Here is a 24,949-nt window from a genome sequence, read left to right as displayed (position 1 = left end):
TCCGCATTCCCTTCTGGGCAACTTTCCAGCTCCCACATGTCAAGGTGGGCAGGGCCAGAGGCAAAAGCGACCAATTGGACTGTTCCTTTTCTTCAGTAGGCTAGTTTCTACACACTCACACCTGTCTACCCTCCACCCAGACAGACAGCAGGCATCATCACAGCCGCAAGGACAGATTGCCACCAGGAAAAAGCACCCAATGAGGCTAAAAAAGCATGGACAGTGAGGGGTGTGGCTTTAGGACAGGCCCAAGGGCCACATAAAAAGGTCTGGAGGGCCTGAGGTTATGCATCCCTGGACTAATCAGCTGCGTAGACAAGTGGGTCAAAATGGGGTCCCTGATTAAATGGACAACCACCTGAACTGAAGTAGTTTTTAAAGCAAGTACTGTACTTTAAAAAATTGTGGCACTGCTCCATAGGAGCCAACTCCTAGGGGACAAGTTCCCTCCAGCCCCCCACCCCATAAAATATTTGAAGGGGCCAGGTCCCCACCCCCACCCCCAGTTGATGGGCATTGCCATCCAAATGGTGTGCGCACGCGCCGCATCTTATCATTGATTATGCAGGGTGGGGCTTATCTCCCCCCCCCCCCCCGCAATATAATATTTTATTCAGGATGGCACCCTTGCATTGCCCCTAGAGGTGGGGATGTCTTTGCTACAATTAGGCCTTATGCAGCAGAAGTGTGCATTATAAAAAAAAAGAAGTAGGCCTGTTTCTCCAGAATCATTATTTTATTTGAATGCCAATTTTTATTTGAATGACAACTCAACAACTCTAACCCTCCTATAATGCTTGTGCAAAAGGTAGCTTTTTAAAAAAAAGAATAAGAAGCTGGTAGCAGATATACCTTTGTCATACAGAAATTTCTGTACGCATGGCAAATGAAATGTGATTGCCACACATAGGGAATTGTGAATATCGCAAGAAATAAGACTTGAGCCTCCCAGTGGTTTGAAAAATGCCCCCTTTGGTTTAAAAGGTCAGGGAAACTGGGTCACCCCCTACCCTTCTACCTGCTCTAGTTATTTCCTTCTACAGTATTTTAAGAGGAGCAACATCTGCTGGACATGGAGGAAATGTTGCAGCTGATTGTAAATGGAAACCATATAGAATTCAAAGACTTGTTTGTGGAATTGAAGGGAGGTCTTTCGAATACAACCACGTAGTCCTTTCAGCCACTAGGGTGGCTTTGCACATTACATTTTTGTGGTCGTATGCAAAGCATTTTATATGTACCATAAGACAGTTATGTAACAAATGTCTGTGACTGCAAAGACACGATTTCTTTTTCCTGAATTGAATTGGAAAGCACACTTCAGCAGCTGCTAACTTTTCACCTGGCCACCAGAGCTGCCTCTTTCACCATCAGGCTGGTGCACACAATGTTTAGCTCCAATCTGGGAAATGATTCACCTCTTCATACACAACAACAGCAGGCCTGTTGGGGGATTTCTCAATAGGAGGCAATTCTAGTTATTTTTTATTTACTTATTTACTTTATTTAAAAGCATTTCTTAATGGCTTAATAGACAACATCACTAACCAGTGTAGAAAGATACAAGAAAACTAGCAGAACGGTACCATAAAAACAGAGTTAAAATCAGAAATGTAGTTGCATCAGGGTCCAGTCTCACGAGTCATTTAAAGCCTGGGCAAAGTGGTACATCTTTACAATCTGAAACTACTGATGGATGATGCTTCCTGCAAGGCCGATTCCAGAATGTGGGATAATGGCAGGAAATGCCTGCTTTTGGGTCACAATTCTGTGACAATTATGTCGGGTGCAATGCCACGAGTTACGTTTCCCCAGATGATCAAAGTGGTGTTACAGGTTTATGCAGGGGCAGTCCGTCCTTCTGGTAACCTGGTCCTTAGTTGTTTAAGGCTGTTATTATGTTAGTAATAAGACCATGAACATGGCTCGGAAACTAATTGGTGGCCAGTGAAACACCTTCAGGTCAGGTCCTCCACTCAGCAGCTTGGATGCTGCATTATTCACCTGCCTCAACTTCCAGACCTTTAAAACAGCTTTATGTTAACAGCTCACCTGGTAGAATTCCACGCAGGTGAGCTGGCTGGTGGTGGAGAGGATAGCTTGGCACTAATCAGGTATTATTCCTGCATCATATAAAGTGATGCTGGTGGCTGTTTCCAAGCACATATGCTGAATGCCTTCGCATCATCAGTGAGTAATCATATAGCTGGGCTCTCTAATTTAGGATTAAGGGGTATGCGATGTGACTTGAGCCTCAGGGTCTCTCTGTAGGAACTACTCCCAGGCACATTCCAACAGGGCTATGCTGACGGAAGGATAATATCTTTAATACCCCCCAGTGTACCAAAGTGGTGCTGAGTCAGAAACATGAACCATCCCTCTGAACGAACAAGAAGTCAGGTCCAGCGGCTGTAGCAAAGAGGTGCAGCAATCACCTAAAGCCTAGGCAACTCTCAGTGTGCTTTCTACAGTACAGTGGTACTTCAGTTTACAAACTTAATCTGTTCCAGAAGTCTGTTCTTAAACTGAAACCGTTCTTAAACCGAGGCGCGCTTTCCCTGATGAGGCCTCCTGCCGCCGGTGCCCTTCCACCGTTGGATTCTGTTCTTAGACTGAGGTAAAGTTCTCAAACCGGGACACTATTTCCAGTTTTGTGAAGTTTGTAAACCAAATCGTTCTTAAACAGGACTGTTCTTAAACCGAGGTAGCACTGTACAGTAATCAGGAATGAAGTGTAACTTGGAACCTGAACTATCATCGGTGGGATGGGGGTTGCATTTGCTATAATTCTACCGTACCACCTGAACAGGGATCACTCGACAGCTCTTGGTAAGGTAAAGAAGGGTCAACATCTCAGCTGAAGAACAGAAACGCATTTTCTAAGAGTCACAGCTTGCGTCTCCCTCAGTCCGGCAGCAACAGCAGCAATTCTGTTGGTGGGATGATAAAGGTATTTGGAGAATGCTGGAGTCTGCAATATGAGAACAGGAGGAGGAGGAGATTGTGGGTTTTAATTTAACAGATTATGTTTACTCCCCCCCCCCATCACCTTTGGACTATGAAACATTTCGTGAAACACCCGAGGGCGCCTTGTGCCTCCAGCTTCTCCCACACCCACTGAGCATGGCAGCACAAATTCCAATAAGGCGTAGCGTCTCTCCCTTGCTGCTGCAGTTCTCTGTGTTATTATCACAGAGTTTGATGAGACATGCAAGCAGTTCGATTGCATATGTGTTTGCTCGGACGGAAGCAAGTCTCACAGAGTCCTGCAGGACTTTTTCCTGTGAGCATAGAGTTTCAGTCATAAACTTCAGTCCTGTCGCTCCTGCTAACAGCAGGCTCAGGTGTTGGAGTGCTGATAGTATTGTAGCCAAAACAGGACCACTGAGAAACAGGGGAGGGATGTACAGTGGTACCTCGGGTTACAGACGCTTCAGGTTACAGACTCTGCTAACCCAGAAATAGTACCTCAGGTTAAGAACTTTGCTTCAGGATGAGAACAGAACAGGCAGTGGGAGGCCCCATTAGCTAAAGTGGTGCTTCAGGTTAAGAACAGTTTCAGGTTAAGAACAGACCTCCAGAATGAATTAAGTTCTTAACCCGAGGTACCACTGTATTGAACAACTTAGGTTTTCATGAGTTTATGTAGAATGTAAAAATAAAGAAAAGCAGGTCAGTGAGAACTGGGCATGCTCAGTTGCTGCAGAATGTTGTCAGATGGAAAAGAAAACCCAGAAACAGAATAGAATGCAGTATTCTAGAACAGGCTGGTAGGCTGAAAGCCTGAACCAGAGTACTATTATTACTAAGGATACAATGCAATATTTTACTTTCTGAATTCAGTGGGATAGTGCAATGTATTTGCAGAGTAAAGAAAATTGTTCCCTTGAAGGACCAGACACACACACTGACTCTCTCCAACATACTGATGTTTAATTCTGTTAACTTGCAACCAGAAATCCATAAATAGCAGCCAAGACAAAAAGTGTCACTATATGTCAAACCATGTGCTCAAGAGTAGGAAATTCTCTGTTTAGAAATGTTTTTGCAGCAGAGAAAGCCACACATACAGGCTTGGAGAGCTGGCACGGTGCCATAGTCAGCACTGGAGGTGTTGAACTTCAGAACTAAAGATGGCAAACTTTCTGGAACTCTGTGCAGAAGGAAGTAATAAGCAAAAACATATGAAATGCTTTTTTAAGGCTGTTTATTGCTAGCTAACATAATAAAGTGGCAAACTAGGCTAGTTTCAGTTGTTCACAAGAGGTTACTGTCCTGGTGCAATTCAGTGGAGGAAGTTTTTCTGTCAATAATGGTAAAATCAGAACCTAGAAAGAAGAAGTAAAACTACAGTACAGTTCTAAACGGAGAGTCAGCTTTTTATTGAGACCTTGGGTAACATTTATTCACAGGCTCAGGCTGGTTTCCCACAGGTTGGCCACTGCAAGAACAGGATGCTGGAGTAGATGGGCCATTGGTCTGATCCAGGAAGTTACTCATGAATTGAAAAAAGCTAACCCAGAAATAGTACCTCGGGTTAAGAACTTTGCTTCAGGATGAGAACAGAAATCGTGCTCCGGCGGCACGGCAGCAGCAGGAGGCCCCATTAGCTAAAGTGGTGCTTCAGGTTAAGAACAGTTTCAGGTTAAGTACGGACCTCTGGAACAAATTAAGTACTTAACCCGAGGTACCACTGTAATGGTATTGTCGTGTTGTAGTTCACATGGCTGCAAATAAGCAGCCACACCAACTACAGCATGGTAACAGAACAGTTGGCAGACAGGCAGAGGAGTGAGCAAGCTTCGTAGGCAGAAAGCGGCCCAGCAGAGCTGTTTAATGGAGGAAAGAGATGCTTCAAAGAGCAGTTCTGCAACCTGCTCTGCAAAGCGCCTCTGCCGCTCAGTTAAATGCAGCTGCATCGAGGTTTGCATCTTTTGTTCCATTTGCTTTTTAAAACTATGTAGAACTTTCCTATTTCCCCTCCCCCTCCATTCTTTAGGAGAATGGCTGCTGAGATTCATGGGAACCTGTGGGCCCACGGGAGTGCAGGAACAAGACATTTAAGTCAATAGGCAGGCCTGGATTGAACAGGAAGCAACCAAGGAGTGGGCCTTGGGATGCGCCGCCTAAGTCACCCACTTACTTGCTCCAACAAATAGAGCACAGCAAATAGTTTTCATTTATATGTTAAGCTGGCGGTACTGAACTGTTTCCAGGATTGCATTAACATTTTGGTTTTTTGACCTCCCGTATAAAATTAAGGTGATTTTAATATTGATTCATGGGACGCAGGTGGCGCTGTGGGTTAAAGCCTCAGCACCTAGGACTTGCCGATCGAAAGGTCGGCGGTTCGAATCCCCGTGGCGGGGTGCGCTCCCGTCGTTTGGTCCCAGCGCCTGCCAACCTAGCAGTTTGAAAGCACCTTCGGGTGCAAGTAGATAAATAGGGACCGCTTACTAGCGGGAAGGTAAACGGTGTTCCGTGTGCTGCGCTGGCTTGCCAGAGCAGCGATGTCACGCTGGCCACGTGACCCGGAAGTGTCTGTGGACAGCACTGGCTCCCGGCCTATAGAGTGAGATGAGCGCACAACCCTAGAGTCTGGCAAGACTGGCCCGTATGGGCAGGGGTACCTTTACCTTTACCTTTAATATTGATTCACTAAAGTCACTAAACACGAAACTTTTAAGTATCAAACTTACGTTATTAGCAACAAAAGGGGGAACAGAATGCTTTAAGTAACAAGTTTTACATCTTTTGCATTGACTCAATTTTTCACTAATCTTCTAGAATGTTCTGAACCTTTGTAGAATCGTGTGGAGATATCCAGACTTCCTTCGTCCTTCCATTTTTCTCTAGCCTCCTAGAATGTTCTCAGCCAGATTTTCTTGTGCAATTGTAAAAGGCTATTTATATCATTCTTAACAAACGGAGGAGAAGGTCTGAAGATGCTTCTCCCCAGCGGTGACATTTGGTCTTCGATCAGCCATGACAATAGGACTTAAGATAGCCATAGAGGATGACTAGGGCTTCACGGTTAAATGCATAGGTCCTTTCCTTTGACCACACAACCACTCCCTCTCCCCCCCCAATCTACTCTGGTGGCTGAGATATTAGTACAGAATGAAGAACCTCTGTGTACAGGCCTATGGCAGCCTGCCCTGGGGAGACGTCACACATGACATCAGCCAATGGGCCAGATTCAAGGATTTACCCCTCCACTTGTAGGCTGAGGAATAAACAGTCAAAGCAAGCAGCTCCATTTTCCCCCCTTGGCAAAGCACTTACTTTTTCCCTTTCCCGTCAAGTGATGGAGGGTGGAGGAGAAAAGCTGCCTTTCAGAAGCACTGGCTGCACAAGGTACTTCTCAAAAAACAACAACAATAGAGGCTCAAACAAGGAAAGGGCTTTCAGGCAGCCCATTTGCTCTTGCTCCTGTTTGAGGCCTCAAACAGAGCTGTGCTTTGAAGTCCCAGCAACTGGAACTTCAAAGTGCAACATCACCCAATGTCATAGTGATGTCAGGTGATTGACATCTGGCCGGCCTTGCCTGTCTGTCAAACTCAGCTTGCCAAGGAGTGGAGAAATGACCATGTAGCCCACCAGTCAGAAAAGGTTCCCTACCCCCTGCTTTAGTGCCAGCTGCCTACATGTTTTAAGGTCTTTTCTGAGTAATCATGAGGACCTGAATACAGTCTGTTTTAAAAACAAGAACCAATGTACTCTAGATTCTTCAGCATATAATAGGTTAGAAGCAATGCACCATTAACTACAATGCAATTATGGTGTTTAAAAAAAATATACCCATGATATCAAAACATGGATAGGTTTGGCTGAATCAGGAAACGGTACTGAGACAATGAAACATTCAAATGCTCTATTACATATTCTTTGTTTTTCATTTTATGCCTTTGGACGGTCAATGACTCTGGTATTGGGAAAGAAAAAGTAGAAGTATTTGCATTATGTAGAGATACAGAAAGGAAATGCAGCGCCCACACAAACAAAGCAGGGAGCTTGTGTTATTCACTGCTCCAACTTAAAACCACAAATTTTTACTATGAATCATCCAGTGGACACTGGACTCTTTATTAACCTAAAAGCAAAGCTACAAGGAAGTTGTGCACGAGTAATTTGAACCATCCATGGAGTGGGTCGAGACTAAGTTAGTTGAACTTAGTTCCTATTGAAACCAATGGGACTGAAGTTATGAATATCCTGTCCCCCTGAATTTCAGTAGGATACAAACCCAACCAAGTTCATCTGGATCCATGCCTTTATTTCTTCCTGCTTTCTTCTTTCTAGGGCCACAGTGATGAATGATGCGTAGGCTTTTAAAAACTGAATGATCAAGCTGTTTTGAGCAGCTGCTGCTGAAATCAGCGCATAGGTTCACCTAGCTGAGGACAGCCTGCTCCCAACAAGCAATGGAACTTCAAGGTCACAGACAAAGGTCATTGCTAACCTTGCTATTAGAGATTCTTCAACTGGGTATGCTAAGACCAGGGGTGACTAACCTGTTGGCCCTTCAGATGTTGTTGGACTCTCATTCTCTTTCGCCCCAGCCAGTGATCTGGGAGAAAGATGCAGTCAGCAAGATGGAGGTGCTATGATTTGGTGGTTCCTGGGTTTGGGGACTGGGTGACTGACTTCTTTCTGGAAGGTTTTGCCACCCCAGGTCCATAGTCTAGGTGTGCTCCTTGATTCCACCTTGTCACTGGAGGCCCAAGTAGCCACAGCGGCACAGTGCCCATTTTCCGCTCTGGCTTGTCTACCAGCTATGGCTATTCCTATATAAGGTTACCGGTAGCTTAGCCACAGTGTTCCATGCACCAGGAATATGGACAATTATAATGTGCTCTCTCTGCATAGGGCTGTCCTGTGGTACAGAATCCACCCCAAAATTGTTCTGGAAATGATTTTGTTGGTTTTTAAAGATGTGCAGCAAAATAAAGTTTTGGAATAAACATTTTGCCATCACCACCACCACTACCACCATCATAATGGAGTCCAAAAACATATGGGCGACCAGTGATTAGTCACCCCTGCAATACAGATTGAATGTAGGATTCTCTGAATGCAAAACATGTCCCTGACAGAATGGTAGATTGTTTAAATTCTGAGGATTCGTGTGATTTCGGTTGTATTTTGATTAATGGCCTATCACATCCACTGGATGCAAGATAGCCTCTGCTTACAAATTACAGTGGTACCTTGGGTTACATACGTTTCAGGTTACATACGCTTCAGGTTACAGACTCTGCTAACCCAGAAATAGTACCTCGGGTTAAGAACTTTGCTTCAGGATGAGAACAGAAATCGTGCTCTGGCAGCGTGGCAGCAGCAGGAGGCCCCATTAGCTAAAGTGGTGCTTCAGGTTAAGAACAGTTTCAGGTTAAGTACAAACCTCCGGAACGAATTAAGTACTTAACCTGAGGTACCACTGTACTAAGTCGGTGGGGCTCAAGCAGGAGACGGATAGTATGAAACCATGGGATGGGACGTCTATCTCTACATATTCCTGTAGTGTCTGGTTCATCCCTTACGGAATAATGGCATTATAACTGAGAACCATTCACAGAATTATAGATACAACAGGTAGGCTAATATCTGTTAAAGCATATATAATAGAATAATGATATCATTCAAAAAGTCTAATAGATTTATTTCTACTTTTTGGATGATATAATTATTCTATTATATATGCTTTAACAGTTATTAGCCTACCTGTTGTGTCTATATTTCTGTGATTGGCATTATAATTGAGGAGCTTTAGAAATGGAGAAATGGGGGGGGGGTCCTCTTTCTACGAATAAATACAAATTGAGACAAATTCCTCCCAAGAAGATTCCGTTTAGGGTAGACTGCTCCCGTCCAGCCGTCACTGTAAAGGCAATTGTCCCGCTTCCTCAGGAGTCTACCGCCTTGGGGGTGGTCGGTAAGAATGGTCTCCACATGCAGAGATCCAAAAGGGCAAGCAAAACTAAGGGCTTTACATTTTGTTTTTTAGAACATGGAAACAAAATTCTGTTTTAACTCGTGTATCACAACGGAGGTGTCTTTTTGGCTGTGTGTATGCATCAGGTGTGGAAAAATAAACAACTTACCCAGGACATAATAGCATCCCCTGTATTTAATGCCCACCTTGTCAAGCAACTAGCTGGCCACAACATTCATGGGCTGCACTTGGTAGACTGTGAGTTGCAGAGGCCGGGTATAAATCAATTAGGAGGAAGCTGCTAGCCAGCTAAAAAGGTGCTCCTGCTGCCTTACAAACAAAGGTGGATCTTTGGTTGGAAGAAAAATAATGAAGCATGAGCAGCCCCTAAAGCAGACAATAATTTTCCTGCAATTTTCCTCCCAGCGGCTTCATTGTGCTTTTTCCTTGACATATTTACAGTCATTACTTTGAAGCTTTTTGGTGCAAAGTCCACTTTACTACCTTCAGCCCTAAATTAAATGATGGGCTGGGCTCCCAAGGACAGCACAGGATCTGCCAGCTCTGAGTCTGGGCCACGGAGCCACCGTTTTTACTTTACACGGAGCACCAAAGAAGGGGTTGTGGGACACAGGAAGAATGTTCTGTTTTTATCCCCCACTCCTTCCAGGTTAAGGGGGCATTACTGAGGGTGCCTTCCTTGACACCCCCCCATCCACCCAATAAAAATATGGGCACTAGCACTGTTGGTAGGCTATGCATGGCACCAAGGGAATGAATCAAAGGGCATTGCAGAGAAGCAGCTCTTTCATGGGGCTAACAGTCTCAATTTATTCCCAAGGTACTGACTGCATCTACGTCCAGCAGCAGCATGTAACCAACATGGCAGACCATGGAGAATTCTTGTCTGGTCCAGTGGCAATCCACACTGATTTAGGAATCCACATTTTATAGAAGAGGACCGAAGGGGATGGGGAATGGGGAAATCAACTCATACGTTGCCTTTGGGGTGATTAGCAACAACGACAGCCACGTTTCAAATGCAGAAACCAAAACGTGAGAACCCAGACACGAGAAATTCTTCAACAGCCTAAGGGTTTGTGCCACATCAATTTAAACACAACATACACCAGTGAAGTATTTCCAGAAAGCAGAGCTAAGGAAATATGAGCATGATGCATGTGGCGAGAAGACAGGTTAGGCTGCATTGCATAGAATATGGCAAAAGTGCTCAGCATACTAAAATCCTATTGAAATCAAGTAAGGCTGCAGTCCACTCAGGGCTTATCCACAGTTGCCTTTTGCCCTGCTCATTCCAGGCATAGGTCTGTGCTTTAAAGCTCTGTGACTGAGCACTCTTGGGTTTGTGGGGTTTTTTTTTTGCTCCAGAGCTTTCCCCAAGAAAACCCACTTACCGCACAACCAATGGAAATTTGGGTTTCCTGCAGATTTCTGTTTGCTCCGATTGAGCTTTAAAGAGTGAGTTTTCGCAGGGGACGCTCTGAAGCAAAATAAAATAAAATAAAATAATAAAATAACATAATAAAATAAAATAACATAAAATAACATAAAATAAAATAAAGGATGCAGAGCTTTAAAGCATGGGCCATGCCTGGAATGCGCGGAGGAAAGAGAAGTGTGGAATATATCCCATTCACTAGGAATATATCCCACTGAACTGAGTGGCACACACTTCAAAACGAACATGCATGTGGCCAGGCCTCAACTGCACACAGGGGTCTTTGGATCGCATAGGAATCTAGGAACATAAGAATCACAACTATTGCTTTGTGTGGATTTGCTGCTTCTGTGGTCTACGGCTATATTTGGGCTACAAGAGCACTCTTCTTATATGAATAAGGCAGGGGGAGGGCTCCAGTTCCCGCCGCCCCCACCCAGCAAGAGCAATGGCTGGGGACGACAGGAGTTGTAATTGACCAACATCTGGAAAGCCACAGGTTCCTTATCCCCGCTGTAAGGCATGATTCCTGAAAACACCTCTGGATCACACCGGTGGAGACTTCTGACACCATGCTGCATGGAATGGTGGGAGTTTGTACAAGATGGACAAGTATTGCATGGGCCCAAATATAGATCTCCGGGGGCTTATTCTTTCAGCAGCGCTGCTTGGCTGGTATGAACTTGTGCTTCTCTTCCAGAAACCAGGCCCTGCTTGCAAGAAATTTAAGGAGCCCAGGGTGGGGGGAATCACCGTAGAATGCTCCACCACTTTCCAAAGCAGACAGCCTCTGAAGTAGCCAACTTGTGCGTCTGAACGGAGCAGCCTTGGCCAACCTGGTGACCTGCTGGACTGAAACTCTCAGCGGCTGAGGCTGATGGGAGTTGTAGTTCAAGACATTTGCAGGGCACTGGGTTGGCCAAGGCTGGAACAGAGGGAGCCAAATTTTCTCCCCATTCTGCTGCCTTTCAACTTACTAGGCTTCACTTTGGCAGAGGATATTGGTTTGACCGGAACAAAAAGCAGAGTCGAGCTTTCTAAAGCTTTCCTTTGTTTCTAGCCAGTAACAGATATATTTGCGCAGAGCGATTTCTCTTCCAAACCAACCGGGGTCGGCAGCATTTTCCTGACGTAACAGGCACACTAGGAATAATACTTGCATCCCTCAGTCCTTTCCTTGGGGCAGAGGGAGGAAGGGAGGAGAAGGAAGGCAGCCCTGACTGCAGGATCTTTGGGCGTGGGCAGCAGGAAAGAGCCAGAGGTCAAAGGAAATGTGTCTACTTTTTCTTTACTGGACACTCCTGCTAGTTTCATTTTAACATCTAAAGAGTCACCTTTCTAGGGGAAGCAAAAGGGTTGCAGTCTCTCTCCCCCCCCCCCCCCCCGCCAGTCATGTCACTGCTATTAAATTAACCCTTTAGCCTCATCCAAAACACTCCTGCGGACATTGCCAAAGGACACCTCCCTCTGCGCAGATCCTGCTTCTGCATCTGAGGTCAACCTAGCTCAGTCCTGCTGGCCTGGGAGAGGTGGCCCTGTCTAAATAAGCCATGATGCTCTGTCCAGGAATCTTGAGTCCAGGCCAATTCCTTGCAAAGACTAGGCCTGGGCGATATTACAGATCCTGACCAGCTCCACTTTGAGCACAGGTCGGCCGGTCCTGAACTCGAGTGCATTTGGCCTTTGAAGTAACACTTTGCGCATAACCACACACTCACTCTCTCACTCTCTCACACACACCCTCCTTCACACAAGCCTGCAAGCGCACATACACCCGCAATGGCAGGCATGACCTCATTTAGAACCTGGAAACGGTATTCTCTAAAAAGGATTGTCTTTGGAGAGCGTCCGCAACACAGCTCCTGCCCGGCGTTGCTGCCAAGGTGCCAGTTCTGCTTCTTGACCTCTTTTGCTGTGCACTGGGGGTCCCCCGGGTTTCCCTTGTGTCCTCCTCCTCCTCCTCCTCCCTCAAAGGAAGGCACAGCAGCTGCTCCTCTTCTTCTGAGACTCTATATAGTCGTGGATTTGGAACCGGGGCTCCTCTGGCTGCTTGACGGCTCGCTGCTTGAGCTCTCTGGAAGTGTAAGCGCAAAAAAACCACCACTCAGGGGCTGTTTCCACCGAAGGGTCCCTCCCTGCCCAGAGAAACAAGCAACTTGGCCTGTGGAAGCCTCGCATCAGATAAGAACAAAGGGCGCTGCCTTCCACTGAGCCAGACAATTGGTCCATCAAGCTCAGTTCTGGAGGACTGGAGCAGCTCTCCAGGGTTTCAGACCAGTCCTACCTGGAGGTGCCAGCGATTGGACCTGTGACTTGCCACTGAACTTGCAAGTCATCCCTTGATTTACGGATGTCAATGGCAGTCTAATGGGGCGACTGGCCACATCACTGGTACAGAGAGGTGCTGCTGCAGACCTGGCCTCCTGGCAGTGACATCGCTGCTGTATACCAAGGTGTGTGTGTCTGTGTGTACAGGGAGGCAGCAGGGAGGTTGGGGTGCTTTGGGCACACCAGTGGAAGCGCAGGATTGGTTCTGCTGCTGTATCTACACCTCCCTGACCTTATCCCTGGTACCCAGCAGCGATGCTGTTGTTGGGAGGTCAGGTCTGCAGCAGTGCCCTGGCTGCTCCTGCTGTTTGGATATGCCAGGTCAACCTTCCCCATCCCAACCTGCCTCCTGCCTCATGTCGTTGGACTACAACTCCCATCATTCCTGACCATCGTTCACGTTGGCCATTCTGATGAGAGTTGGCGTCCAACAGCATCTGGGGTGCACCAGTCTGAGGAACGCTGCTCTAGACCACAGAAATGAATGCCACATTAGTCCACTTGGCCAACACATCTCATGGCAGAACGTGATAATCTGATAGCAAGGTGGTCTGTTTCTCTCTTATTGCTACCTCCTAATTCCAGGAAGCAGAAGCAAACGGACTACAGCCTGATACTCACTTTGCAATGGCCAGAAACGCCAGCTCCACGTTCATGCCAGTCTTCGCACTGGTCTCCATGAAAGGCACTCCATATTCCTGAGGAGAAAGTGGATAAATATTGAGGAGATCTTGCAAGCAAACCTGGTAAATCCTTGCCATGGAGAATTCCACCCCCCTTCATGTAATTCAATATTGTATCCCGCTTCCCCAACAACTCAATGGTAGCAACAACAGAATTGAAAGCTAGCAAACGTTAACAGACGCTATAGCCATATCAGCAACACACTAGAATATAAAGGCAAATGAACAAATTCGTCACACAGTTAACTCGATCCAAACATAGTGATTCAAAATATCAGAAATGATTGAACACCAGCCCTTTGCCCTCTGCCATGCTCTGTCTGGGAAGGGGCTTCTACAGCCAGTGCAGCAGTTGCACACTTCCAAGCAGCGAGGTATTTCTTATTGTTTACTCTCGGCTTCTTTTCACCCTCAATGAGAGAAATCAGACACTTCTATGTTGTTTCTGGAGGGAAGGGGAGGCAAGGGAACCTTGGAGCCTACCTCCCCCCCCCCCGAACTTTCACCTTAAAGAGTATGGGTGTGTTTGGAAATATCGCATTTTAGTGAACTGTCTCTTTAAGAAGCTGGCTCAGCACCACAGGGTCCACACCGGCAGTCCAGTCCGAGGCACAAGTGGTTCTTGCATTAGTTCACTCACCCTGGCTAATGATTCCCCATCTTCTGTTCTTATCACTCTCTCGCTGCTCACATCGGCCTGCCAACAAAAGGGAAGATATTCAAGAAGAGATAGGATCAGGAGAGTCGCCAACAGATCAAACCTCTAGGAAACTGGCTGCTCCTTGGGATCTTTTGATGGAAAGTACCCAGGTCTGCCCTCCTGGTGGATTCTATTATTTGGATAAATCAATAAATGGCAGTTGGACATGGCCACCCCAGAAGAGTAGTGACTTCTTCACCTGAGTAGGTCTTACTTCCAACAGAAGTGTCCTCTCTGATCTTATTATCTATGGCTTTGATATACTAGACCGCCTCCCTCCCTGCAGAAACAATACAATAAGCTAGTATTACTCCAACTTGGGTTCCCCAACTATTGTTGGACTATAACTCCCATCATCCCTAGCGGCTGGGGATGATGGGAGTTGTAGTCCAACATCAGCCGGAGACCCCGGTTTGAGAAACACTGCTAAGCACAGCGATGGCAGCCCAAGGAGGCTTCTTCTCATGCCACTGAAGTCAGGGTTAGGTCCAGTGAGCAGAGACAATTACACAGATCCCTGCCGCCCAGAGGGACAGGAGGGAAAGAAATCTAGGAATAACTCATGTGACCAGCCCAGCACACACAGTTCTTGTGGCAAGGGAAGAAGCCACTGGAAGGGGCTCCTCTGCTACTGCTGCTGCTGCTGCAATATCTGGGAGGAGTGGCTTGGCTGGGAGATGTGCCGCTGTGGACCTGACCTCTTGGCAGCGGTGCCATTGCTGGGCACAGGGATGATGTGGGGCAGGGTGGTGGCAAAGTCAGCATGGTGGAGATGAGAGCCCAGTGCCCCTGCTGGTGCAGCCAAACTTCCTGCTTCCCTGACTCCACACCATCCTGGTACCCGATAGTGATGCTGCTGCCGGGAGGCCAGGTGTGTGGTCCGCTGACATCTGGCAAGCCCGCCTGACATGCAAAGGCTTGCCTAGTGCTGACTCCGCCAACAGAGGGCGATGCTGACATGAGGGCTTATGCTTCTGCTTGTTTCGAAAGATAACAGGTGCACTTCTGTGAAAAATTAACCGATAATGATAAAAGTGATTTATGTCTGCAGCACATGAGCACCTCGGCTATGTGGCACACAATATGCCCAGAGTCATTTTCGGATTGTGCCTTTGCAGAGATGGAATCCATATAGTCAGGCATAGGATTTTGGCAGAACTTTGGACGTCCGTATGTTCCTTAGTGTCTTTCAGATAAAGTGAGTGATGGCCTGCTGAATAGCCACTGGTAGACGCCTCCAGTGTTGGGCGCCCTCTGCTGGTTGGTCTTGGCCAGGAAGTTTCCAAGGCCAATAGAATGCATACAAACACAACAGTAACTACATGCAAAGGTGTCTCATGTATGTTATACAGTATTCCATTTCTTGTTTCCACTCCTCTCTATACTTCATTGCATGCTTTAACCTTGTCATAAAGGGAGCTTCTGTACCCAATCCACCATCATCATCACAATTAAAATTTGTATACCTGTAGTTCACAGCATTAAAATTGCAATATATACGGGGCAGTTCACAGCATTAAAATTGCAATATAAAAAGCACAAAATATATAATAAAATTAAAAACAAAGATGACCCAATAATCCCCGCCCCCATTCCACAACACATTTTAAAAGGGCATTATATTAAAAAGGGCACTAAAATATCGGCCGTTTTCTATCTGTTGGTTATTTTATCTTTATCTAATGGATTCAAGAAATGTTACATTTTGGAAGTACACTTTTAAGTCCAATTCACAAAATAATTTTGGCATGCTATCATGTGGTTTGCTGTTCCAGCAGTGATTCTTCCACCTGCCCTGAAGTCACCCTCTACTTGCTTAACTAGGAATACAGGCAGCAGAGCTACAATGTCTTCCAGAAGCACTTCTAAGTGAGAACAGGTTTATGAATGCCAGCGACAGCCATCTAACCGGAGCTGTCCCCTCTTTCAAGAGAGAAAAGGGTGATAGTTCCGTGACCTTTTCCCTCCCGTATGACTTAATCTAAATACTTACAAATCTAAAATTTCCCACTGACCAGCATCAAAGATAAGCAAAATAAATAATAACGTTAATTTCTATACCACCCTTCACCTGAGGGTGATATAGTTTACAATACAGTGGTACCTCAGGTTACAAACGCTTCAGGTCACAAATGCTTCAGGTTACAGACTCCGCTAACCCGGAAGTAGTACCTCAGGTTAAGAACTTTACCTCAGGATGAGAACAGAAATTGCACAGCGGCAGCGGGAGGCCCCATTAGCTAAAGTGGTACCTCAGGTTAAGAACTGTTTCAGGTTAAGAATGAATTAGGAATTAATGAATGAAGAATGAATTAAGTTCTTAACCAGAGGTACCACTGTATAAAAACAAAAAATGCACAATTGGGTGATTTAAAACGGTCTCCACCATCCTGGTGTCCTACATCTGTTTTGGACCACAACTGCCATCATTCCACATCAGCTCTACTTCCCAGCAGTCTTTATTATTCCACATAATAAAAATCTCCGAAAGTATCTCAATCCTTGCTCAAAATCCAAAGCCATCTTGTATGCATCTTGGTGCTGTATACATTTGGGCTCTGAACAGAAGCATGGCAGGGCCTGCATTGCACAGCCTTTTGGCCCCCACTGTTTAGAAAATTGAGTTTGGGTGTGTGTTTGTTTTTGGTGCTGTGCGATAGCTGCCAATTTAAGATGCCGCTTGATGCATCAATAATAATAATAATAATAATAATAATAATAATAATAATAATAATATACCCCACCCATCTGGCTGGGCTTCCCCAGCCACTTCCAACAGAAAACTAAAATACAATAATCTATTAAACATTAAAAGCTTCCCCAAAACAGGGCTGCCTTCGGATGACTTCTAAAAGTCTGGTAGTTGTTTTCCTCTTTGACATCTGGTGGGAGGGCGTTCCACAGGGTGGGTGCTACTACTGAGAAGGCCCTCTGCCTGGCTTCCTCTAACTTGGCTTCTCGCAGTGAGGGAACCGCCAGAAGGCCCTCGGTGCTGGACCTCAGTGTCTGGGCAGAACGATGGGGCTTTCACCACAACAACTTGTGCTAAATGCTGCAGGGCTCTTCTTCATCTCTTACTGGATTAGATACAGAAATCTAATCGCACCTCTGCCACTGGGAGAGCAAACCTCTGGGAAGAGCAAACACAGAGCAAGGGATGGCGGCAGAAAGGGTCCCTGTGTATGTGGAAGCAAAGAGCCTCTTCATGGTGCTTAAGAAAAGCGAGCGCTGGAGGGAGTTATCAAAAACCAAGAGGTGCCAGGATAAAGAATTCCTCCAATTATGTGCCGACCACAGAAGAAGATTGTGCAAAGCACGCTAGGAGGAGATAGCTCAGAGTCAAGGGGGGAAAAGGGGGAACTATTTGCAGCGGCGTAGCGTGGGTTGTCAGCACCCGGGGCAAGGCAAGTAATTTGCGCCCCCTAACCTGTGGATTTGCGCCCCCTAACCCGTGGATTTGCCCTAACCCCAGATGTTGCACCCGGTGCGGCCGGCCCCCCCTGCACCCCCCACGCTACGCCACTGACTATTTGCAAAGCAAGAGCAGGCCTGCATCACCTGTCAGGAAATGACACGCACCTTGTTGCCTAGTAACATAATGACCACATCCTTTTGGGCATATTCGTGTATCTCTGTAAGCCAGGCCTGTAAGAGGGATGGGGGGTGGGGAAAGGGAAAGAGGGAGAAGAGAAAAAGTTTAGTGTGGTGTGTCATGTCGTGAGGCAAAGCACTGTGTTCAATAAATGAGAGCTGGAGGGAAACGAGACATGGGGCAATGGGAGTTCCATGGGGCCTTAACATTTGACATAATATCAACAGGCCACACACCCCTCATCACGGTCCATACAAAATAAAAAAAATCCTTCCAGTAGCACCTTAAAAAGTAAAGGTAAAGGGACCCCTGACCATTAGGTCCAGTCGTGGCCGACTCTGGGGTTGCGGCACTCATCTCACTTTATTGGCCAAGGGAGCTGGTGTACAGCTTCTGGGTCATGTGGCCAGCATGACTAAGCTGCTTCTGGCGAACCAGAGCAGCGCACGGAAACGCCGTTTACCTTCCCGCCGGAGCGGTACCTATTTATCTACTTGCACTTTGACGTGCTTTCAAACTGCTAGGTTGGCAGGAGCAGGGACTGAGCAACGGGAGCTCACCCCGTCGCAGGGATTCGAACCGTCGACCTTCTGATCGGCAAGTCCTAGGCTCTGTGGTTTAACCCACAGCGCCACCCGCATCCCAGTAGCACCTTAGAGATACCTACCTGAAGATATCTGAAGAAGTGTGTATGCACACGAAAGCTCATACCAGTAACAAACCTAGTTGGTCTCTAAGGTGCTACTGGAAGGAATTTTTTAATTTTGTTTTGACTACAGCAGACCAACACGGCTACCTACCTGTAACTAGAACCATGGTCTAGAGTCTCTTAAGTGGCTGGACCACCATCATGATAAGTGGATTCAGGCTGCAATTCCATAATTGCTTACCTGGGAGTAAGCCCCATGAAACCCAGTGGGGCTTGCTTCTGATTAGACATGCATAGCTCACACTGTTAAGCCTTTATTTTAGTCCCCTGCCTGGACCACGCAGACAGATGTGTTGAGGGAGGAGGGCTTTGCTTAAAGGAGTGGGGCAAAGTAAGGTTGCCCTCAATGGCATTCCTTCATCCTAACCAATACATACAAGGGTAGTAAAGCCAATGCCATACTGTCCTATCTTACATTGTAAGACCAAGCTTGGATTTAGCCCCACTGGTGACTCCTAAGTCAAGGGGGAGGCATCTCTAGCTCACGGGCCCACCAAGGGTTCAAATTTGGCTCACAAAGCAATTTCAAGCCACACCCACCTGCTCCACAGCTGTCATCATGTGGCTGCAATGCACAATCTGGAGCCTATTGTCCATTGGTAGGGGAAAGCAGGTAGAGGCAAAGCCTGCCAAGTTGGCTCCATGAATGAGCTCCATGCAGGGAAAACCCTAACGCACCTTATGCCTGGGCTGCATGCGGTGCTTTGAAGTCCCAAAACGGGGACTTCAAAGCACCCAATCACCTTCCGTAAGGCGATTTGACCCATGATGCTGGGATCTGATAAGGATCTGGCCCCTGGAGCCAAAAAGGTCCCCCACTCTCCTGCCTGAATCCCTATACCCCACCTTCAAGCAACTTCAAGTATGTGTAACAGAAACAAATGCATATCTTTCCACTGCTTGCCCCACTATCCTTTCTCCTGTCCTCCTTCCTCAACTCCCCTATATAAAATTGAGACTGCAAGCTGCCCAATCAAGTTCCTAAAGAATTACCAGCTTTTCAACTGCAGCTATGCTTTGCTCAGCCTTTTGATGTGAAGGTGATAAACTTTTATCTCCTCGCTGTGAAAAGCTCCTGTTGTTTTCTGCACATCAAACTGTGGGGCTGATACAAAAGCAGCCTAGGCTGGGATTTCCCTTTCCTTTCCTGGCTAGCTGGCAACCCTGAGCTCTTATCTTGTTGCTTTGATGAGCAGAGGAAGGTCTGGGCAAGTCGGGATAAGCAAGGGCTGTGGGATCAGGATACTTTAGCACCGGATCACGTGGTTCAAGTGCAGATGTTAAACACTCACCCGGATATTATCAAAGGACATTTTGCTGGTGATGTCATAGAGGAGGAGGAGTGCTGCAAGACAAAAAGAAAAACGTTTGTTTCCCTCCCCCCAAATGATCATGTTTCATTCCAAGTCAAACCACTGGTCCGTGTACCCCAGTATATTATATTCATTTTATAAATTTATACACCGCTTCATTGTAAAAAGGTCCTCAAAGTGGTTCACAAAGAGACTCTGGGGACAGCGAACCTACCACCCTCCAGAGGTTGTCAGACTCCAGCTTCCATGAACCCCTGTCAGTGTAGCCAATCGGTCGGGTCTGATGGGGGCTGGACAGTTTCCCCACTCCTTTTTTATAATAATTTTTATTAGTTTTCAATTACAGTCCAATAATTGCCTCATTATAACAATGCCAAATGATAGTACAATTACTAATACCAATCATTCATATACCAAACTATATAATTTAGGTGTGTCCCATCCCCTGCCCCGGTGTGCTAGAATTGATGGTTTGGTGATTTTCTTTAGTTCTGTGTTCCAAAAGCTTATTAATTTCTTTTTTAAAAAATAATTTTTATTGATTTTCTTTTCTCATAACAATTATTCAATATCATCATTTAACATCCATTTTCTGCTTCCCCCCTCCCTGTTGACTACCCCCAACTTCCATTTCTGGTTTGTTACATCAAATGTTACATTCTGCTGCTTATCCGAAAGCTTATTAATTTCAATTACACTCCACTCAAGATAACAATCCCTTATACAACAGCTGCAATATGAACAACTTCCATTCGTATTGACACATTAAATGATTTACGAAACTACAACTGAGGCACTCAAACTAAATCTTTATTCTTCCTGTGTGTGGCAATTATTCTGTCCATCATGGACAGGGGAAATGCAAGTTCCCCACTCCTGGTATACTTTGATTGGCAGCGACTTGTCGAGGTTATCAGCCAGGGACACATTCCCAGCCTTGCTGCCTGCGATTCTTTTAATGGAAAATTACGGGGTCACATTTTACAGCCGAATTGCGAGCTGTGCCATAATAATAATAGCATTATTACTGGATTCTAGCAACGAAGAGTTGCTCTGCTAAGAATACCAGCTCCGATGCAAGACACCCAACTGGAGGACGTACCCTGTGCGTCTCTGTAGTAGGCATGAGTCACGCTTCGGAACCGCTCCTGGCCTGCCGTGTCCCAGATCTGCAACAAGGCAAAGTTGGTAAATCACAAAGAAAGACCATCATGACATTGCATGAGCAGGAACCCCAATGCCAAGCGAGTGGCAGCGTAGCGGGAAAACACACATACACAAATGAAGCAAAACGGTAAGGAACGGAACAGAAATTTTTCACAGGTAAGGTCTGGATGGGTCCTTGCAAGGAGACGGTTCTGCTGGGTTCTATCAAGTGGAACCTTGCAGGGTTCCATGTCCTATAAAACCTGCCTATAGGGCCAGATGTACACTCAGGTAGATGAATCAAAACCAAGAAATTAAACTGAGACAGTGATGAAATTGGATGGTATGTAATCTGACCAACCTGTGGCCAGAGGCTGTTGGATTGCAGCTCCCATCACCCACAACTATTTGCCATGCTCACTGGGGCTGATCGAGGGTTGTGGGGCCCGCAGGCACTTGTTGTAAAAGTTGTGTTTTATTTGTGGTCTCTGCTTCGGTCATGTTTTATACAATGTATTATTTAATATGGCATTGTGATTTTCAATTGCAAAGAGAAACAGGGCTTTCCCCATGTGGTGCCCTGGCTGAGGGACGCCTTAAAAGTAAAGGTAAAGGTACCCCTGCCCGTACGGGCCAGTCTTGGCAGACTCTGGGGTTGTGTGCCCATCTCACCCAAGAGGCCGGGGGCCAGCGCTGTCCAGAGACACTTCGGGGTCACGTGGCCAGCGTGACAAAGCTGTATCTGACGAGCCAGCGCAACACACGGAATGTCGTTTACCTTCCCGCTGGTAAGCGGTCCCTATTTATCTACTTGCACCCAGGGGTGCTTTCGAACTGCTAGGTTGGCAGGCGCTGGGACCGAGCAGTGGGAGCGCACCCCGCCGCGGGGATTCGAACCACCGACCTTTTGATCGGCAAGCCCTAGGCGCTGAGGCTTTTACCCACAGCGCCACCCGCGTCCCTTGAGGGACGCCTTAGATGAATGCAATAAAAGGTCAGTGGGCAGAGAATAATATATCAGGAATCATTGGGTACCCAAACAACGACATAATGAGAATTCATAAAACAATAATACACATAAATGGCTAGCACGGAGGCTCCAGCAGGGACAAACACCAACCCACGCGCATGCCGAAATCCCTCTACCTTACTTGGAAGAAGTTCAGGTGATACGCAACATCAGGGTAATTTCAAGAGACCTACCTGCAGTTTCACCTTCACCCCATCCACAGTCACCACTTTGTTCTGAAAGAAAAAAAAATAAATAAAAATAAAACCACACTAGTGTATAAAGCAGAATAAATGGCAGGAACTGGAAAGTCTGCTCTGCCTTTGCCTTTAGACACAGGAATCCTTACAGATGCACCTAATGGTCATCAGAAGGGGAGTTGCTCCAGGCTAGATACCAGTTTTCAAAAGTTTAAAAGACAGATAAATGTTTCACAGGAACAGACACAGTGACTCTAATCACTACACCACTGACTCTCTGGCAGTTATTGCTTTGATTGGCTGGGAAGTCTGATCAGCAGGGTGAATCTTGCCACTAGCAGCGCCCCCATTGTTCAGTGCCCCATTGAATGACCTTGCTATGGTATAAGGCAACTGAGTTGCATTCTCTCCATTAAGCACAGGACCAACACTATGAAGAACAGGCTAACCGTCTCAGTCGTTACCGTTATCCCAAGTCCACCAGTTGTCATTTCTTATAAACTTAGGAATGGGGAGCCTTTGCCCTTCCAGATACTCACTGACCATTGGCCATGCTGGTTGAGGCTCATGGGATTTGTAGTCCAACAACATCCTGAAGGCTGCAAGTTTCCCATCACACTTATAAATGTAAGTGTAAAGGTAAAGGTAAAGGGACCCCTGACCATTAGGTCCAGTCGTGACCGACTCTGGGGTTGCGGCGCTCATCTCGCTTTATTGGCCAAGGGAGCCGGCGTTTGTCCGCAGACAGCTTTCGAGTCATGTGGCCAGCATGACTAAGCCACTTCTGGCGAACCAGAGCAGTGCATGGAAACGCCGTTTACCTTCCTGCCAGAGCGGTACCTATTTATCTACTTGCACTTTGACGTGCTTTCGAACTGCTAGGTTGGCAGGAGCAGGGACCAAGCAACAGGAGCTCACCCCGTCAAGGGGATTCGAACTGCCGACCTTCTGATCGGCAAGTCCTAGGCTCTGTGGTTTAACCCACAGCGCCACCTGTGTCCCTAGGGAAGTGTAGAACAATGCATTAACCCCAACACATTAACCCAGTTAATATCAATTGCTTCCATCAAACTACTGTTGGTGCTTATTTGTAACTACTGAGGATGGGAAGAATCTGCTAAAAAACAGTAGAATCATAGGAGAGTTGGAAGCTCTCTGAGGGATATTAGTCCAACCCCCTGCAATGCAGGAATCTCAACACAAGGTCCCCCATCCAGTTTGAAACCACACTAGACTCTGCTTAGCAGTTTTATTGCTGCGCCACTAGTCATGCTGTGTGAAAGTATCTTGCAAATTTGATGGGTGGAATAAACTGGCATATGGCACATCCTAGAAGGGGCCATATAAACAGAAAGTCTCACATCCAGGCCACCTATTCTGGGGGAGAGGAATGCCCAGATTCCTGGTGCCTGATACCAACGCATTGAGATCTGGAGTCAGGAGGATACATTACTGTGCAATGGAAACAAGCCAGCGAGCAAATCTGATCAGTTTATCTGCAGATGAACGGCACATTTGCTCGCCTGCCACTGTCGCCTTAACTGAGGCTATGATCAGGAAACCGCTCTGCCGTTTGGTGTGGGAACCTTTCTACGCAGCTACCCCAGCTACATCGTTCCCAGTGGCCCTGGGTGAACCAGATCCACTCTGGCCCAGATGAGCAGCAGCCACTGAGAACAATGCAGTCCTGCACCGGAAAAGCTCAGTGAGAACATCCTCCGTAGTCATTGGAAATAATAGAAGCAAACCATTAGGGCTCAGCATGCTGCTTTAAGTGGTTCTCGAGTCCTGTAAGAGATGTTTGGTCACAAGGTATTCTCCGCTTTCTCTTTCTTGCATTAACAATGATCCATGATATAAGGCCACCCATAGATTCCCCTCTGCGTCGCCCGCATTAGGGTTACAAGGCAAATCTGGGGCTGACAATCATCTTCTAAAATTCAGCTCCTTCTCTAAAACAGCATAGATCCAGACGCTTGCAGTCTTGCACTGCATATTATAGTCACGTGCTACTGGAAAGCCCTTCAGGGCCTGACTTCATGTTATGGGGACTGATGCAACCCCAGCCTCATCCAAGCAGAAATTCACGGTGACATTTGCTAAATGAGTCTCACATTTCTTTTACCCAATGCTCCTGGAGAGTTGCATGGGAGTCTGCAACTGCCACACATCCTCCGTGGCACAGATTTAGCCCCCAGAGGATGGCGTGAAAAGATCTCCCCCTACTTAAGTGGAATCAGAACCCGAACATTGTTCGGGGCGTGAAGTAGCACCCAGACACCTTTCCAAATCACGGTCTCTTCTTTGGGCTCATCCACACTTCCGCTTGCTCCAGACGCAAAGGCAAAAACTGCTTGGACCCAAGTCTAGGAAGCACAGGAGCAAAAAACTGCTTAGACTCATGCCTTCTAGGCATGAGAGAAGTGAAAGTGTGAAGCCTTGCAAGGCCAACATTACGGATGACTCCGATATCTCATTCCTCATACAGTGGTACCCCGCAAGACGAACGCCTCGCAAGACGGAAAACCCGCTGGACGAAAGGGTTTTCCGTTTTGGAGGCGCTTCGCAAAACGAATTTCCCTATGGGCTTGCTTCGCAAGACGAAAGCCCATAGGGAAATCTCCGGGACAGCGGGGAAGCGCAGCGCGTCTTCCCCACTGTCCTCGGACCTCCTCCGAAGGCTGGCGGGGGGGCGGAGAGACCTCTTCCCGCCGCCAGGCTTCGGAAGGATGCTCCGAAGCTAAAGAAGCTAAAGCAGCCTGCTGCGACCCTCTCCCGGCTGGAGAGGTGACGCGCGCCTATGGCAGGAGCCTCCATAGGCGCCCGTCACCTCTCCAGCCGGGAGAGCGCGCGCGGGGCTAAACCAGCCCCCCGC

General features: G+C 46.8%; 1 protein-coding gene across 3 annotated transcripts in view; it reads right to left on the bottom strand.

Moving 5' to 3' along the window:
* Window positions 1–10,305: 10,305 nt before the first annotated feature.
* Window positions 10,306–24,949, bottom strand: part of RAB37 (RAB37, member RAS oncogene family) — a 75,413-nt gene continuing 60,769 nt past the window's right edge. For all 3 annotated transcript variants that reach the window (XM_077924167.1, XM_028716796.2, XM_028716795.2), the window contains 7 exons: window positions 22,069–22,110; window positions 20,822–20,888; window positions 19,699–19,751; window positions 17,685–17,750; window positions 14,046–14,102; window positions 13,344–13,420; window positions 10,306–12,468 (listed from right to left, as the gene is read on the bottom strand). In XM_077924167.1, coding sequence (XP_077780293.1) covers window positions 12,363–12,468; window positions 13,344–13,420; window positions 14,046–14,102; window positions 17,685–17,750; window positions 19,699–19,751; window positions 20,822–20,888; window positions 22,069–22,110 — 468 coding nt within the window. In that variant the 3' untranslated portion in view covers window positions 10,306–12,362. The remainder of the gene's footprint in view (window positions 12,469–13,343; window positions 13,421–14,045; window positions 14,103–17,684; window positions 17,751–19,698; window positions 19,752–20,821; window positions 20,889–22,068; window positions 22,111–24,949) is intronic.

This window comes from Podarcis muralis, chromosome 2 (assembly GCF_964188315.1).
Source record: "Podarcis muralis chromosome 2, rPodMur119.hap1.1, whole genome shotgun sequence".
Classification (NCBI taxonomy): domain Eukaryota; kingdom Metazoa; phylum Chordata; class Lepidosauria; order Squamata; family Lacertidae; genus Podarcis; species Podarcis muralis.
Note: the sequence above shows the minus strand (reverse complement) of the source record. Positions and strands in the feature narration are given on the sequence as shown.